The sequence below is a fragment of the Numida meleagris genome, chromosome Z, assembly GCF_002078875.1.
Source record: "Numida meleagris isolate 19003 breed g44 Domestic line chromosome Z, NumMel1.0, whole genome shotgun sequence".
In the NCBI taxonomy this organism is placed as follows: Eukaryota; Metazoa; Chordata; class Aves; order Galliformes; family Numididae; genus Numida; species Numida meleagris.
This window is the reverse complement of record NC_034438.1, coordinates 1,858,559-1,877,211: the sequence shown is the minus strand read 5'-3', so window position 1 is coordinate 1,877,211 and position 18,653 is coordinate 1,858,559. Positions and strand designations below refer to the sequence as shown.

Genomic DNA, 18,653 nt, shown 5'->3' with positions numbered 1-18,653 from the left:
CCACAGCCGGGCCGCGCCGCCACCATCGTGCGCCGCCGCGCGCCCCCGTCACGTGACCGGCGGGGAGGGCGGGGAACCGAGCGCCGCCTCACGCGGCCCCGCGCTCAGGGACGGGAGGGATAGGGGGCCGGGGGGGGAAGAGCGGATCGCTTTGTAATGAAGAGCGGTCTTGGCGTTTGTGGTACGCTGATGGTGGGATGCGTTTTATGAATTAGAAAAAAAAAACAGAAAAATAAACGTCTACGGAGAAGTAAGCGTTGAGGCGCTGCTAAGGATACTGGTTTTGGAAGCACACAGCACTCGTTAACGAGTCACGATAATTACTAAGTCACAAGGTTCAGTTTCATTGGAATCCAGGCCACTAAACCAAACGGATTTATTGCGATAAGAGTCACAAAATCACAGCATCCTTAAGGTTAGAGGAGACCTCCATGATCCCCAACCCATCCCACCACACCCACTAACCGTGGCCGTATTTATACAACCTCAGGACCATTAGGATTGGAGAAGACCTCCAAGATCCCCAACCCAGCCCCGCCGTGCCCTCAAATGCTGCACCTCCACAGTTCAAAACATCTCCAGAGTCACAGGCTCCACCACAAAATAGTAAGAGTTTACCTTACCAGATGCTTTATCAGTTATTTTTCACTGTTCTTTTTTCCCTTACAACATTGTTCAAACACATCGCAGGGGCCATACCCTTAACAAAACACTGTGCTCCATACACATTTCCACCCCCAAGTCCAGACCAAGGTTCCTCACAGATCTCCCTTTTGTATATTTCCCAGTAACTGGAACCAGTCCCACCCATTAGGGCATCATCTCAGCAGCAGCCGCTCTTCCAGTTAGCTCTCATCACAGTAAGGACACCTCACTGCCCCACCCTCTACATAGTTAGGTTTGATAGCAGAAAAGCACACAGCTGGGCTTGGTGATGGCAGCCTTAGGTTTCTCAGTTGTCTTTCCTATCCCATAGCTGTTTACTTGTTAAATTAACGCTAGCGAAAGTGGGTGGGAGGCTGTTACAGAGTGGTGCTCAGACCCACACCTCTCCTGCACTGGGTCCAGAGCTATGGGCTTTGGCAGCAAGGTGCTTTGAGTCGGTTGTTTATTACTGTTCTTGGAAAGAAATATTTTCTGCAGTGCTCGGTGTCTGCGCTTTTAGTCCCAGTACTTCTGCCAGTAGCTGAAAAAAGAGAGCTTAGGTGAGGCACAACCCATTGTGTCAAGGCATAGAGTGAAGTTATATACAAGAGATATCACTAGATACGTTGTTTACTAGACCAAAATATACATTAGAAATTTAAGCTATTCTTCTCTATTCATTTTCGTCAGTTTTGATGACAAAATTCATTAATTTTACTTGCCTACCCTAACATTCGAGGGTGAGCCAGCTACGTTTTGGCTACTAGCACATCAGGAAAATATTTTAATGCTGGCTACAGAATTTTTTCCTGAACGTTACTGTGTTTATAAAATGATGTCAACTTAAGGCCCTATCAAAGTTTCTTTGTGCTCTAAGGATTGAGGACTCTTTTTTTTTTTCCACAAAGACAGCGGTGAACCACACACCAAAAGCCTCTACCCCTCCAAAAGAGACACAGTAGAAAGCTCCAAGCCAAGAACCCCAGATGTTCTCCTGATACAATCTTGGAAACCCGGCTGGGATAAGCCGAATTCTAACTTTCTAGGAATTTCTCTTTTGGAGCCATAAAGCAGAATCACCCAATGATGGGAAATGAACCCATTGCCTACTCTCCTGCAGCTTCAAGGCCACAAAATTAAGCAGAGCACCTAGCAAGAGAGGACCTGAGTGGGATGCAGGGACATTAACCAAACCCACTCTGAGCCCTCCACGTTCTGTGGGCCCTCACAGCCTCCTGAGCTCTTTGCCTCCATTTTAACACCCACTTCCACCCTTGCAGTAGCCTGTCTCGGTGAAACGGCCACCTCTAACACTTTTCCGGGCCGTTTAGGTTGGTTTTGGTTTAGTTTGATGTGATTTGGTTTGATGTCAGCCAGCTTTGGTACACCCGTCACCGTCCACTGCTCAGATAAGCCCAGCAGCGATTGGTCAGCACCATTTCCAGCACCGCCCTTTCTCCCCACAGTGATTGGCTCATCGTTTAAACCGCCGTCTTCTCCTCCGCCTCTGATTGGCAGTCTTTCCAATCAATCATTCGCCTCGGGCGCTCCGATTGGCCGCGGGAAGGACGAGCGCGGCCGCGGGCCTCGGCCGTTTGTGGCGGCTGTGCCGTTCCCCGCTCACTGCGCCTTTCAGCTGCGCGCCCGATGGAGCTCTCCTGCCAGGCACTGCGAGCCGCGCGCCAGGCGAGAGAGGCGGTAAGAGCGCTAGGCCGCGCGTCCTGTTGCTATGGGAACAGCGCTAGGTTCTGCGCATGCTCGGCAGGCGGGGCGCAGGCGCTGAGAGCCGCCTTGATGGCGGCCTGAGGGGGTGTGTCCGGAGTGCTAGTGTTCTCACTGGGGAGGTTCTTCAGCGCTTGGATCATCAAACCCTCTGTTGATGCAGGCCGGGATGCTGTTGGCTTTCTGGGCTGCGGGTGCACGCTGCTGCATCGTGTCTTCCAGCTGTTCGTCTGCCAGAACCCCCAAGTACTCCACAGGGCTGCTCTCAGTCATTCTCCTGCTCTGTACACGCATCCGGGGTTGCCCCAACCCAGCGGCATGCACTTGGCTTTGTTGAATCTCATTGAATTCACATGGGCAAACTCTGCAGCCTGTCCAAGTCCCTCTGGATGGGGTACTTCCCTTGTGACTGCCTTCTACCTGGGCATAGAGCTGTTGACAACAACCCTCTGGCTGTGACCATCCAACCCATTCCTTATCTACCAAACCCTTTAAACCCGTATCTCTCCAATTTAGAGATAAGGATGGGACGTGGGACCGTGTCAAAGACCTTGCACAAGTCCAGGTAGATGACATAACCTGCCCCTCATTTGCCCACCAGTGCCTTCACTCCCTTCTAGAAAGCCACCAGATCAGTGGGAAGATTCAACCTCTACTGCCATGGTAGCAACAACCACATCTGACTTGGTGGGCCAAGATAATAAAGTAGGAGGCACTACTTTTGGAGCATCCCTTGTAGACGGTGTGTTTACCCAGGAATGGAGGGTTCCACGTCAGTCCCTTCCTGAGCCCAGATCCCAACTAGAGGGCTTGGGCAGGAGATGAGAGATCTGGTTTGTAACCTCCCCAGAGGGGATTTGTGAAACCTGGTGCCAGAAAAGTGTTTCACAAAATAAACTGTAATGAGCACAGTCCAGCTGCGGGAGTGGGTGTTCACTGTGGTCTAACTGTAAATTTGTACGAATGAGAAGGAGAGTTGATTCTTCCTGGTTAATTTGTAAACTCAGGATCCTTAATTTGTATTGTTTAAATAACTCAGCATGCCACCACATGTCCTTCACACAATCGTACATATTCACACCAAAAATCCAGGGTCAAATACTAATGAAATACTATAGGGTAAAATCAGTCTTTTAGTAGCCCAATCAGTTGCATGGAATTGCACAAAACTGTGTTGATTTCTGATGTAAATGCATTTTAGTAAAAGGGATGGAAATAACAAAATTAATTCAATTTAAAAATGCGTGGTTCTGCTGGAATTTAATTTTAAACGACTGCAAAGAGAGGGATATGCAGCATGCTTTTGTTAAGCAGGAAATAAATAAAATATTCTCTAAGTGTTGGAGATAATTGGTTAAGTGCTCAACTGTTTAGTTTTTAAAAGAAGATCACACTTAAGTGCCTTAAGCTTTTATTAATTGCACCGACCCCTAAATCCCCTGTAGTAATTGAAAATGTAATTACATCCATTTTTTTTGTTCTTTTAAGAATAGAAGCTTATTAAACTTTAAGCACTCAAACATCCTCTGAAATACCAGTGGCTCTAAACAACGTGTAATTCCAACTACTAATTAAACAGGAAGGCTAAATCACTATAAAGCTAAACTGAATTTTAAGTAACTTTGCACTCAGAAGTACTCCTGTTTTTTTCACACAGTGGAAGATTTACCATTTCCTCTCTACACACAGCTGAAGTCCTGCAGAAATAGGAAAACGTCCACAATTCAGAGTGTTTCCCAGATACCAGTGGTTCGGAAAAATGAGGAAGGAGAGGTCGTTCTGCTGCAGGGTGCTGACTTTATGCCTTTGCTCATGAGCACGAACTGGTTCCTTTCTTTTAGCAGCCCCTCTACTGGAATACACCACCAGCCCGTCTGGTTCCTTTGTCTCCAAAGCCAGAAGGAAACTGTTACCGATCTGTGTAGTGATCTGCAAAACGCATTTCCAACGGATGAGAAATGTTCAAACCGACCCCCAGCCCTTTCCTCCTTTTGCCACCAGATGTCCCCACGTTTGCAGCAAAACCCCAGAAAATAGCCGCTCTGCTGGGCCGCTGTTGGCCTGCTCCACCCAGCGCCTTTTACAGACTGTGCTATCTCCAGTGTGTACATTGGCAGCAGGATGCTGTATGTTATCTGTAAGAGCCCTACCCTCACATGCCCAGCAGCCTGAATCAGGTGGAGATCCACAGTCACAGCAAGGCCGTAAGTTATTTGTCAACCTCAAGCCATTTTGCTTTCCTCCAGGAACAGTTTTCCACCCATCCAGTCGGTCTGGTAATGTGTAAGAAAAGTAAATTGAAAACCATATGAGTTCTGCTTATTAACAGTGCGTTGTTTTACAGCTCTTGTATGCTGTTGCCTTGATCTTTTTCCACCGGCTGCATTGAGATGCTGTTCACAGCAATAAAGTGAACATTACATCTGATCTCAAGTCCTGTCTTCCTTCACAGGATGAGCTGCGAGCAGAAGCTCGGCGGAGAAGTCTCCTCATTCTCATTTTGCATTACTTAATGGAGGAAGGGTATGTTATCTAAATAGCAGTGCCCTACGTCTTGTGTTTCAATGTCTGACCTCCCATAATGTGTGCTTCTCTCTTCTGATGGGTGAATGAACAGCACGGCCATGTGAGAAAGAGCTAATCTACATTTAAATACCTTGATCACTCTGCTTATTTGTTTCAGCTTCTGCAACAACAATGTCCTATATAATTTCCAGACACATTTGAGCAATCCTTTGTTGGAATGATTTTTAAATAGTTGTGAGTTTATGGATTTTATGACACATAGAGCTTAAAAATACCGTATACTTACTAATACCATTGTTTGCCTTTTCCCTCAGAAATCACAATAAGGTAATAACTCACCACTTTGTGTTCTGTAATAACTCACAACTTTTTGTTCTAGTATAGTCCACAACTTTTTGCTTGTTACTTTTTTGTAATTACCAGGTACATGGATGCTGCAAATGCTTTAGAACAAGAGACAAAATTAGGCTTACGTGGCTTTGAAGTTTGTGACAACGTTGACCTCGAGACAATTTTGATGGAATATGAAAGCTATTACTTTGTAAAATTTCAGAAGTACCCTAAAATCACAAAAAAGATCGTGGACACAGGTATGTATTCCAAAAGAAAGCTTTTTTTTTCCTCAAAACCTAAAATATGTATTTTCCTGATATGCTCATGACACTTCTGGTGCACCTCTGTGCTCACTGTGAGAATGCTCTTTCTGTAGGACAGTACTGTAGACAGTAGGATAGCTGTAGGACATACATTAAAGGCAATGTGCCAAACAAGTAGTTGGTTTATTTGCTCCAAGGGGCTTAAAGGTCTGAGATATAACTGAATGATGCAGAATAAGGGAAAGCAGAACATGAGCATTCTGTTACAACTCTGAGAGCCTGCCTGAGTGGTTCTGTACTTGAGCACAAAATGTGATGTGTGGAAGTCCTAAGAAGTCACTTCTGAACAGCTTGGACCAACAACCAGCATCTCTTCTGACATTTCTTGTAAGAAAAACAGAATTAGCAGGGTAGGGGTGATGGTCTGGGATTATCTCCGAGCAGCTTTCAACATTTCATATGGCTGAGAGCAACTTTGAGATCCAGAGGAAATGGAATATCTTGGGCTGGGGGGGACCCACAGGGATATTCTTGTTTTTGCACTGCTATTTCTAGGGTCATTAAAATATGCTCCAAAATATTTCTGAGGGGGACAAATGCAAGTTGTTATTTTTTTAATAATGACCCTTAATTCCCTTTCAATATTAATTTTGCCACAGCAGAAAACAAACAACAGCTGGGAAATGGAGGAAGGCAAAGAAGGTAAGAGAAACGCATGGGGCTTTTTCTGGGCAGAACATTTTCCTCTAAGAGCAACATACAGCATAGTTATGATAATGTTGTTTTGAAGAAAGAAAGAAGTTGTGAATGCCTTTGAAGCAATAATTTGTTGTATTGTAGGGCAGCAAGCTCTCAGAATCTCCCAAGGATCAAGCAGCAGCCGATGCAACAACCATCATCAAAAACTTCACTGGGGGGCACAGAAATAAAATCACCCACCAAGGAGAGCCCCAAACAGGTTGAAGTGTGTTTAATCCTGGCAGCGTTGCAGTTGAGATCAATGGGATTTTGTTTGGAGGAGCTAGAGTGAGTGAGACGATCATGCAGTTTGTGTAAATGAGGGGTTTTCCTAATTATGTAATTTAAGCATTTTAGAATCATAGAATCATTAAGGTTGGAAAAGACCAGTAAGATCATCAAGTCCCACCATCAAAGATGTAAGACTTCAGGAGAAACTGCTTTCTAGTTGTCAGCTGGGGAGCAAGTCACAAAGCAAAATCAGAGGAAGGGAAGTCGTATAGCTCAACCTATACAGAAATCAGCAGGAGCCTTTCCATTAATGTCAGTAGATTTAATGATTCACCATTTATCACCCTTATGAAAAATGTAGCCCTTGAACTGTACAACAGTGTACTGTCTTAAAATTGTTTTTTTTTTTTTTTCAGAATAATGAGAGCACAGTTACTCTGGAGCAATCTGACTTTGGCTTAAGCATCTCAGCAGTCAACAGAACTGGAGGAGGAGGAGGAGGAGAAGGCCCTCGCCCAAGAAGGGTTGGTGGAAACCTAATGTGCTTTATGACAGAAACGTATGCAGATTCCTTAGTCGGCTTTTTCCCATATTTGAAATTGTCTGCAGCAAGGACGTTAATTGCTGTAATGTTAAGCACAATTCTGGCCCAGTGTGTTTTTAACAGTAGAGCTACCATCCTGGTAAACCCTATCAAGTTATCTTCTTCCTTAGGGCCAAACAGTTGACTTCCATGGGATGATCCAGGATGCTGTCAAAGTATCGTCAAATGGAATAGGCTTAAGCAGCCTTAATTGGGGTCCAGACCCATCAGTAAGTGTTTCTTTTTGTATTTCTATTCAGTGAGCATTCAAATGAGGTTTATATAACCAGGAACAAAATAAAATACCGTGGTGATGCTTCCAAAGCGTTATAAAAGGTCTTGGGTTTTTGAGTGGTGTGTTTCTTCCTTAAGTCACATGTGGTGCTGGTCTGATTTCGTGGCAGTTGTTGACTCTTTGAACGCAAAAGAAGGCAGCAAATACAAATTGTGCCTTGTGATTTACAAATTGACAGAAACCCACAGTACTTCAATGGCCTGACAGTTGCTACACTTCAAACTTTCAAAACAGAGTGTGGCAATATGATGACATTGTTCACTTCTCTTAATTTATGTAGGGCATGTTTAGGATTACATCTGCAGTAGGAGAGCTGCTCATTTTAATGTTAATTCAGGATTAGATTCTGTCAGTTGAACTGATGACTTACTACCAGTATGGCTTGCTTTAAAATCATTATTCTTATCCGTGTTTTACAGCCTTAAAAGTTGGTATTGCTACGATGCACCATCTTTTTTCTGAAACAATTTTTACAATTTATCTATTTAAAGATAACTGAAGTCTGGTAAGAACTTTTTTTTTTTTTAAATTTTAGGAACGCTTACTGAAGCCCCTTAGTGCTTTTATGGGCATGAATGGTGAGATGAGAGAACTTGCAACTGTTGTAAGCAAAGTAAGGGCGGATTTTTATTTTGTTTGTGTACGGATCTTGGTATCTTTGTTAGCTGAGAACGCTGTTTGTTGCTTTAGCTTTCATTATGATTGGCTTTTTAAGGATATGTTTTTTAAATTGCCTAGTTGCTATGGTAATCATCACTGTGTAAATCAATAAAAATAAATAGCATGTGATATCTATTTCACAGCACAATCTAATTTAATTTGGAAACAGTTATGGAAGCCTCTACTTGGTGTCATAAATCTGATTCATCTTAATTTGCTGTTAATAGAACGGGAAAGTGTAATCTACTCTATATAAATAATTTTTCTAATTGTATTAAATCAAATTTTCCCCTTGGACACAAGCACATAATTTTTCTTTGGTCTCTGGAGCCTGCCTGTTTTTATTAGAGAGCTGAATGTATCCCAAGTATTTATATTGAGGATATTTTTTGCAGTGCAATTAGTCTCTGGAAGGCAAAGCCACAAAATATTACTCAAGGAAAGGAAAGACTGATAGAAGGTTTGGATAGTTTGTACTAGTACACAAGGTTACATGTTAATTATTTATCACTATGAGTTTATAACAGATTTTTTACTTTGTGGGGGGTGAAGTTTTGGTAAACACATGATGTGACATGTGTTGCAGGACATTTATCTCCATAACCCAAACGTGAAGTGGGATGATATCATTGGCCTGGATGCAGCTAAGAGGCTCGTCAAGGAAGCTGTTGTTTATCCTATAAGGGTAAGGCACTAAATTGATGGAGAGAAAACAATTGTTGGTCTCATTAACATTTGTTTTTGCAATTAGAGTGCTGGTCACATTTTCTACCTATTTCTGTGCTTTTGTAGGCAGTTCCTGTTGGAACTGTTCCTGCTTCATAGAATGGGCATTTTTGCATAGGAAAATGTCCTTTCAGTATAAAAACTCTTAAGTTTGAGGTTCTATTCTTTGACACTTCTGGCAGAGTAAAAGGCACTGGGCTTGACCTATGCTAATTCAGTGTGCAGTAACGTACAGAAGAGAATATCAAATCAATTGCACATGAAGGATACATTTAAAACAATTTCAGATGGCAAATGCAGTATCTTTCTCAATACTCAGATTGTATATATTATGTTGTTTTGTTTCTCCTTCCCTCTTCACATTTCTTAGATTTCCTGAGTGCACTAGGAGCAGCAGGGGTAGGGTTTACAACTCCTTGCATTTTGTTGTAGATAATACAATTATAATCCATGAATTCCTTTTCGGTTCCCACAGTACCCACAGCTATTTACAGGCATTCTGTCTCCATGGAAAGGCTTATTGCTGTATGGACCACCAGGTATGGAGATCTTTACAACCCTTCCAGTTGTTTGTCCATTCTATTTTTGTACTACAAATAAATCACTGATGTTAATGAGATCTCGTGTATTAATGTATTGCCTAGAAAATGTTCTGTAATTTGAAATGAGGGAGGCTGTGGTTGATTGCATCCATCTCTCACACTTGAACCTGTCTATTTGCATTTCTCACAACCCTAACCCCTTCTATACTGGAATCTTCCAAAATACAGTGCTTGCACTAACCATTAGGAGAAGGGAGAATTAATATTAGATCCCTGCTGCTCAGCTTGGGCCACGTGAATCAACTTTGCCTTGACCTGATGGAGTCACAGTGTCACAGAACTGTAAAGGTTGAAAGGGACATTGAGATTGTCCAGTCCAACCCCCAGGCAGTCCTGGATGGACTTCTTCTATTTCAGTGCTTTTATCTGATTAACAGTAGGATGAGGGAAACTATTGAAGCATTTGAACTGTATTCCTTTAGAAGTGAATTTCTTCAACTCTATTTTTTGTAGGTACTGGGAAAACGTTGCTTGCTAAGGCTGTTGCCACAGAATGCAACACAACATTTTTCAACATATCAGCGTCCACCATTGTCAGCAAATGGAGAGGTGATTCAGAAAAGCTGGTCCGAGTAAGAATGATTATCTTCTTCATTACACAAATATCAGGTTCCTGCTTAAAGAACTGGAGTTTAAAACAGAATCGGAAAAGTGTGTTTCTGTGTAATTCTGTATCCAGTTCTTAAACTGGGAACATCCCTTCTGCAGAAGTCTTAAAATAGGGTCTTGATGTGGAATTGTTGTTCTCTAATACAAAACGAAGCAGATATCCCAAAGCCAGCAAATATTCTTGGCTCACTGAATAAGAGATAGGCGAGCAGAACTGCTGACTGAACTTAGTGACTCCTTCCAAGTGCTTCCCAGCCTTTCTGCAAGGGTCAGCTCCAAGGCTCCCTAGCTTCCCTCCTGTCAGGAGAAGGGATGGGCCTGTCTGTCTTTTGACACACCACCATCCAAAAGGTTTTTGTGAATATGATACAGCATTTGCAATGATACTGAATCTGTGGTATTCCACCACGGGAAAGAAAGGACTATATATTCCTACTGCTAATGTAAATCTTTCCCCGATTCCAGAAAAAAATAGATGAAACTTTTTTTTTTTTTTTTTCAGAATGACAGTCCCAGATTTTGTCAGTCAGCTTAGTATTCCATTTTTTAATCTAGCCCTGGTGGTTCAAGCAGTTTATGTCTGTTTCATCAGGAAAAACAAAATAACTGCATAATTCTCAGCAAGGGAATCAGTCCATTTTTCTTCACTGTGGTGCAGTTTGTTGTTGTTTTTTTTTTTCCCCTCAAATCCTTATTTAAAAAAACTACAAATGGAGCACCAATAAAAGACAGGATATTTAATCTCCGATAACAATGCAGGAGTTCCCAGAATCCTCTGAGGGATCATTTTCTTCTATCCCATTATTCTCAGGGTACTCTGATAGGATTTGGGCAGAAAGATTTACATATAAAGGCAGGATTACATCCTGTGTTCTTTATATCTCCTTTACAAACCTTTCAGAATTTGAGAGGATTCAAGGTCCCCCTGCCTACCCAGAGCACATACGCTCTTTTGTCCTCTGAGCTTGGTGTATGGGTGCTGTTATTGATCTTCTGTACCAGTGTCCCTTAATGCCTTTTTTTACTTAGTTATCTTGTTAATTTTTCCTGTTCCTTTTCTCACTAAACAGGTGCTGTTTGAGCTTGCACGGTACCACGCTCCTTCCACGATTTTCTTGGATGAGCTGGAGTCTGTGATGAGTCAAAGAGGCACTGTTTCTGGGTAACTGATAAGTGCGCTTCCAATAGGTTTAGGAAAGTATTTGTACCCCTTTTCAATGCACACACAGCATGGGAAATAAGCAAGGGGAGATGGAAACTGTGGTGCAGTTAGAAAAATGTGACCTAATTGCTGTTACAGAAACATGACAGGATACTACAATTGAATGCTGCAAGTTTTTTACAAGGGATAGGCAAGGCAGGAGGGATGGGGGAGTTGCTCTCTTTTTGAAGAAGTGGAGAGATTGTGAAGAGCTGCCTGTGAGAAACAGAGCTGGGAGCTTATTAAAAACAACTTTTGGGGAGCACGAGAGCTCTCCACCCCACAGCATAAGAAATCAGGCAGAGGAGGAAGGAAACTGGCATGGCTGAGCAAGGACCTGCTGGTCAGACTGGGAGAGGGAAAAGAAGGAAAAATGTAACAAGTGGAATACAGTGGAATAGGTGACCTGGGAAGAATACAGGGATGCTGTCTGAACATGCAGAGAGAGGATGAGAAAAGATGGAATTAAACATGGCAAGGGACATGAAAAGTAACAGGGAGAGATTATATAGATACGTTGGTCGGAAGAGACAAGCCAAAGAAAGCGTATCCCCTCTGATAAATGAGAAGGGAGCACTGGCTACAACAGACATGGAGAAGGATGAGGTACTCAGTGAGTTCTTTGCCTCAGTCTTCGCTGGCCATCAAGCTTCCCACATCTCTAATGTCTCTGAACCTCTAAGTGGGAGTCAGGAGCAAAATGTCTCCAGATGTAAGGGCAGAGCAAGAGACCACCTAATGAGGCTGAATGTCTACAAGTCTATGGGGCTGGATGGCATGTATCTCAGGGTCCTGAAGGAACTGGTTTTGGTTTCCAAGTTGCTCTCCATCATGTTTGAAAAGTCATGGATGTCAGGCAAAGTTCCTGGTGACTGGAAGAAGGGAAACATGACTCCCATTTTGAAAAAGGGAGAAAGGAAGACCTGGGGAACTACAGGCTGGTGAGCCTCACCTCTGGGAAGATCATGGAGCAGATCCCCATGGAGGCTATGTTAAAGCACATGAGCGACAAGCAGGTGATATTAGACAGCCAGAACGGCTTCACCAAGGGCAGATCATGCCTGACCCATCTGGTGGCCTTCTGGTGGCCTTGATGGAGTGACAGCATTGGTGGACAAAGGAAGGGCAACTGATGTTGCCTGCCTGGACTTGTGCAAGGCCTTTGACATGACCCCACATCCCATTCTTATCTCTAAATTGGAGAGAGATGGGTTTGAAGTGTGGGCTATTCGGTGGATCCTGAGTGGGTTGGATGGTTGCAGCCAGTGGGTTGTGGTCAGTGGCTCTATGTCCAGGTGGAGGCTGTTCAGGCTGTTCATGAGTGGTATCCCCCAGGGGCCCATCTGGGACCAGTGTTCTTCAAGATTCAAGTTATCAGCAACATAGAAAGTGGGACTGAGTTCACTCTCAGCAAGTGTGCTGATGACAGCAAGCTGAGTGGTGCAGGTCACACAACAGAAAGGAGGAATGTCATCCTAAGGGACCCGGACGGGCTGGAAAAGTGGGACCACATGAACCTAATGAGGTGCAACGAGGCCAAGTGCAAGGTGTTGCGCGTGGGTTGGAGCAGTCCCAGGCACATGTGTTGAGACTGGGAGAAGAACTCTTTAAGAGCAGCCCATCAGAGAAGCATTTGGTGGACAAAGTGCTGGACATGAGCCAGCAGTGTGCGCTTGCAGCAGGAAGGCAGTGTCCTGAGCTGCATCAACGGAGGGGAGAAGGTGCTGGTTGTCCCCCCTCTGCTCTGCCCTCGTGACCCCATCTGCAGTACTGCGTCCAGGCCTGGGGCCCCCAGCACATGAAGATTGCAGAGCTGATCCAGAGAGGCCACGAAGATGCTCAGAGTGCTGGAGCACCTCTCCTATGAGGAGAGGTTGAGGGAACTGAGCATGGAGCTATGAAAAGCATGCGTGCAGGAAGATTGTGATCAGGAGAGAGGATCAGTAAGGCATAACCAGTGCTGTTGTATTTGCAATGTTAGTAAAGACAGTTGTGGGAAACAACAGGTGTCTTGATAGAGGCAAGTAAAGAGTAGCTGATTTATAACACTCAGCACAGGCTGAAGCAGAGCACTCTGTGATGCAGTGCCCGCAGTGGAATGGCATTTTCATTAAAGGGGCTAATTTTGATGACATTGTCAGTACTTACAGTTGCAAGGATGGGAGGATTTTATTACTGTCACCCACGGAGTAGAGAATTTATAGTTGAAAAAGATTCAAAAGATTAAACGTGCAGGAGAAGCAGGAGAAATACAAAAATATTGTTCTGACAGTTTGGAACCCGTCAGAGTGGGGGGTATAAGTACATTATCTGCTGTAAGTTACATTCTTACAAAGGTGCATAAATAGAATATGCCATATAATAAAGATATAACTTACAATAATTGTCAGTTAATAGATGTAAATGATGGATCAGATTTTGCTTTCGTGTTTTTTAAAAGCTCTCATTAACATCACTGGATTAGGTACTTATTAAAGGCCCGTATCAAAGATTATATAGCTATTTTTACATAACCCTATTAAATATTGACATCACGCTGATGTGTGGGTGCCTTTGCAGAAATAAGTAGTTAAACTTGAGCTGCAGCTCCTACCATCTTCAAGCTCTGAGGTTTTCTCTGGATTTGGTCCAGGAGTTACCAAGAACTCCACATCTGGGACCAAAAGATCCAATTGTTCTCCTTCAAAAATGGTTACCTGCATGAGGGCCAGCAAAAAAAAAAACACGTATATTTCTTTTCCTTTGGCTTCAGTAATGGTGAGTTCTCCTCACTTTAATGCACCGAAAAGAGTGCATTTAAGTAACCATTAGAAAGCTTGGTTTTAATACTTCGATGTTAGCTAATGGAGCTTAATCATGCTTGGAACTGGGGCAAAGTGGTGACGAGGGCTCAGTTGCTGTGAATGACACTGTATAAATAAAGATGATTACTTTAATGCACTGAGCAAATGATGTTCCTCTGAATCTTGGTAGCGGTGAACACGAAGGAAGTCGGCGGATGAAAACGGAATTACTGGTGCAGATGGATGGCTTGGCCCGATCTGATGATCTTGTATTTGTTTTAGCAGCTTCCAATCTGCCATGGTAAGAGATCCAGAGAGTACGTTTTGAATACATTTGCATGAGCTTCTAAGCACAGATAAAGATTTTATTTAGACTTTTGCAGAAAAAGCCTTGATATTTGGTTAAAGCATTTAAAGATTAATTTGGGGCTTTTACTTTTAAACTCTGCGATTCTTGCTATTTGTGCCACATGAGAATAATCCGTAATAAAGTCAACATATGCCAGTGCTACCAGCTGCTAATATTTAAAATGGAGTATTTGACTTTAGAGGCAAGTTATTTACTATGTTTAAGCTAAGAAGGGTTTCAGCTTGGAACTGTAAGGTGCTTAAAACATCTAGTGCTTAGGATACTCCATCAATAGGAAGGCTGGATTTTATTGGTAACAAATGGGACTTTTAAAAGTTGAGGGACAACATTCTTTGGTTCCTTTAACGTAATTGGGAATAGAAGAATATAAGGTTTGAAATTAGACCTTTCCTACAAACCTTATTAAACAATTGCAATCCGTCAATGGACGGATTTGTAGCTCATAAGCCTTTTTGCAAAGCAGAAGCTGACACCTGTGCAGGGAATTGAAGCCCATGGACGATGAGCTTGCTTTTGAAGTTGGCTTTCATAGGTCTGGAACTAGTCTGGATTTGCTTCATTTTTGCTTCACTTCTGGGGGGCTGGTTTTACAATTAATGCTCTTCTGGATGATTCTTACAAGGGTGCCATAGGGAGATACGTGGGAAGAGCCTCCCTGTGTTCATACCACGTAGGCTTTGCACCTATGGTAGAAGGTAGGCTTTCCCTGCTGTGAGACAGTCAACAGAGAAATAGATGCTCTGTTTCTCTGCTGCACGGAGGTGCTCAAAACCTGACTTGATGCCTGCTCGGGGCTCACAGGCTCTTTAACTAGGAGAATGACTGTGAGCACCTAAAATTTATGTAGAAGTTAGACGTACAAGCTAGGCTGGCTCCTAGCCTGGCCCAGTAGTGTGAGTACGAAACCATCAGAGGCTTTTATAGCCATAACAGCAGTGTGTGTGTGTGAATTTGGGGGTTTATGTCTGAGATAAACTCACGAATTTAAATCAGAACAAAACCCACCTCCTTTTGCCTTAAAGTATCTACATGAAAGGACTTGAGCAGACTATGACTTAATTATGTCCCAGCTGGGTATAAAAATGCTGAAAAATAAGTAGCTACTATGCCTGAACAGTTAAGTTTGAATAACACATCAATAACCCATTCATCTCTTCTGTGGTTCATTAGTAAATGTTTGTTACTGTAGCATCGTTACCCTTCTAGGAGGAGAAACTGAGCAGTGAAGGTCGCCACGTGGTGGTGGTGGTGGGGGGATCTGTGGATCCTGGAGATGTGTTAATGCAAGCACAAGATTCTGACCTTGCTGTGTCTTGTTACCACGTGTCTCTCTTACGCATCTGAAGCTTTTTGGAAAGCCAGGCAGAAGTTACCGAGTACGGTTTTGAGTATTTTACACGTTTCTGGGTCATTTTGCAATTCCGAAGTGCGAATTTCTTCCAAATCTCCCCTTTGAAAAAGAAGTTCATTCAACCTCTGTTTCTAGCAGCACAGTTCCGAGCATGGGGATTCTTTAAAATGCTGACTCTTTAAAATATAACTGAGTATACGCTTAGAAGGGTATTGTAGGAAGATGGAAATCTAGTGAAATCCATGAGCATCTTACATCATTAGTGAAGCTCCCAGCCTCAATTAACTTGGGAATTTTTGCTTCCAGATAGGTCGGTGGGATTCGAACCTCCTTAAAGATCTCACCTAAGTGTTTACAGATGATTTTTGTGTGTATTAGGCTACCGGCAGTCTTAGCACCATATAGTCATTAAGGTTGGAAAAGACCACTAAGAACACCAAGTCCAAGCCCAGCCCATCCCTACCATGCCCACTGACTGTGTCCACAAGTGCCACGTCTCCACGGTTCTTGAAAAAAGTCTTGAGCTGTGTGGGGGTATTTTACAGCAAAGTTTCAGAATACCCCTGGTATGATAACCCAGAGGCCGTGGCTTCCCAGCAGAGCCCCGCGTTCTTGCAAACATTTGGTATTAAGTTGGATTTCAAGAGATTTGTTTAGCTTGGATATTTATTGATTATTAAAAAAGTACCAAGCTGCTTTTAGATGAATGAAAAGAAGCCTAAACAAAGCTCTTTACGCTGTCCTAAGCTGCACTGCCGCTATTGATCTTCCTCTTCAGCCTGTGCTTGCTGCCCACCCTTGCTTCCCACTGCTCGTCAGCATGGCACTTTCTACTGACAAATTACTTCTCAATAGAAACGAACTGGAAACAAAAGTGGATGTTTATCTCAGTTACCTCCATGAAATATGGCAGTGCTAACAAGGCGTGATGCCCTACGATGTCAACCTTGGAGAGCTCTGAAGGGCCACCCACCCTCTTCCATAGGTCGTGTGCAGGTTCTTCATGCGAGCATTTCTTAATATTTCTATGAGCCACTATTTCAGAGAATATTTGGGTTGGTGTAGCACTTATTACTCTGTTCTGGTGGTGGTTGTCACTAAACCTCGCATGTGATCACTAACAAAACAATTCACCAAATAAACTAAACACTCTGAAGATAACAAAAATATGTATTTTCTGTGGACAGAGAGACTCCTGATCCCTCTGATAATGAGAGCCAGGCATCCTGAGGTCTGCAGAAACCTGGGCTGGCACCTACTTGACGCACTGTTTGTATGTAGACTTTGCTGGCTAAGAGGGTTTCACCCAAGGAATCAATGTATTGTGTTGTTTGAAAGGACTTTGTCTAGATGTCATGGAATGCTTTGAGAAAGGAACAGAATCGATCTTTTTTCTTTCAGGCTTCACTGGTTCATCACAAGGAAGTGAGAATGAAGAGTATTCCTTTGAATATTCAGAATTCCCTTAACGTTTTGGCTCCTTGACACATTGACACACTGAGGCGATTCCTCTTCTCCTCTGCTTGCAGGGAGCTGGACTCTGCCATGCTGCGGCGGCTGGAGAAAAGGATTTTGGTCGACCTCCCAAATCAAGAGGCACGGCAGGCAATGATCCAGCACTGGCTGCCACCTCTGAGCAATAGTGGAGGAGTGGAGCTGAGAACAGACCTGGACTACAGCTTGCTGGGCCAGGTGAGGCAGCACTGCAGCAAGGGCTTGAGGCCCCAGCTCACCAAGCTGGGAGCGCTTCCAATCCACTGGGGTAATGAGCAGTTAATTGGGTAGGGAATGTTTGTGCCAGGTCCACGGCTGCACGAGAAAAGAGCATTCAGACAGGGATGGGACTGACAAGGAGATCAGGCTTGCTTTATTCAGCCACTTATCGCTTCCTAAACTCTTTGGAAATACCTACAGCTTGTCCAGTGTGTCCATTTTTACTTCTGTTCAGAGAAAATTCCCTGTTTTGTTTCATAAAGGAAAGAAAACGAGGAATTATAGTTACTCGATTAACAGGGAAGATGGGAACAGACACGGAAAGGTCAGTGTTAGTTTACCTGCAGAAAATAGTCCTTTAGAAAGAAAACGCTCAGTATTTTCCTTGCATTTGGAAGACGCAAGGAGTTGGGCTCCCTGATCCTTGTGGTCCCTTCCAACACAAAATAGTCTACGATTTTATGCTTCTAAATGCCATTGCTTTCTGATTTGTGAGCCTGTAAGCTTAATGTGTTGTTGTAGGAAACCGATGGGTACTCTGGCTCAGACATCAGACTCGTCTGCAAGGAAGCAGCCATGAGACCAGTGAGGAAGGTTTTCGATGCTCTTGAAAACCATCAACCAGGTACACAGCTCCGGTTAGAGAATGGGATCTGGGAAATGCTGAGCTGCTGCACTAAGTCTGGAAATTCCAGTAACTCCAGCAGGTGGAGCTCTGTCATCTGCTTAGAAAAGTTTTAACCTGTACCCTCCTGAAACATCTACCTAACAACGTCTGAAAATGAGCCCGTTTCTTGTCAGTATCTGTGGTTCTTTGCATAAATATGAATTTTTCTTTATCTCACTAAGTTCATTATTTTTTTGTATACTAGGCAGGATCATAAAAGAGTGTCTTTTGGTACTAAAAACCATATTGGATCTATTTTCTGTAGGTAACAGTAACTTAGCTACGATCCGCTTGGACACGATCACCACAGCAGATTTCCTGGATGTGATCACCCACACCAAGCCTTCAGCAAAGAAGCTCAGCCAGAAGTACGCAGCTTGGCAGAGAGAGTTTGAATCGGTCTGAAAAGAAAAATCCCAAAAGACTGAACACTTCAAAGACTTTCGCTATCCGAAATGGCATCTGACCGCCAAAGGACTGAGTGGTGACAGAGAAGGGAGCACTGTGTTTCTGGGAGAAGAGAAAGCAATAGGAAATGTCAGAGGACATGAAAACTCCAGCCTTAACTTCATATATAAAGACCTAAAGATGGATTCCTTTTCAGTCTTTATTCTCAGTAGCTGTTTACAGGTTTG

At 43.4% G+C, this 18,653-nt stretch overlaps 1 protein-coding gene across 4 annotated transcripts; it reads left to right on the top strand.

Moving 5' to 3' along the window:
• On the top strand, positions 2,187 to 18,458 carry KATNAL2 (katanin catalytic subunit A1 like 2). Of its 4 annotated transcripts, XM_021380663.1 has the most exons (17): positions 2,206 to 2,343; positions 4,209 to 4,571; positions 4,820 to 4,890; positions 5,317 to 5,483; positions 6,149 to 6,191; positions 6,330 to 6,453; positions 6,875 to 6,982; positions 7,173 to 7,271; positions 7,872 to 7,949; positions 8,583 to 8,681; positions 9,198 to 9,261; positions 9,778 to 9,896; positions 11,004 to 11,095; positions 14,108 to 14,218; positions 17,168 to 17,330; positions 17,874 to 17,976; positions 18,284 to 18,458. In XM_021380663.1, exons 2-17 carry the CDS (start codon positions 4,524 to 4,526, stop codon positions 18,421 to 18,423), a joined length of 1,629 nt encoding a protein of 542 aa, XP_021236338.1. In that variant the 5' UTR covers positions 2,206 to 2,343; positions 4,209 to 4,523; the 3' UTR covers positions 18,424 to 18,458. The 4 variants fall into 4 exon arrangements, with proteins under 4 accessions (XP_021236336.1, XP_021236339.1, XP_021236335.1 ...); XM_021380661.1 differs by lacking the exon at positions 4,209 to 4,571 and having other exon boundaries at positions 2,187 to 2,343; positions 6,152 to 6,191; XM_021380664.1 differs by lacking the exon at positions 4,209 to 4,571 and having other exon boundaries at positions 2,187 to 2,343; positions 6,330 to 6,447.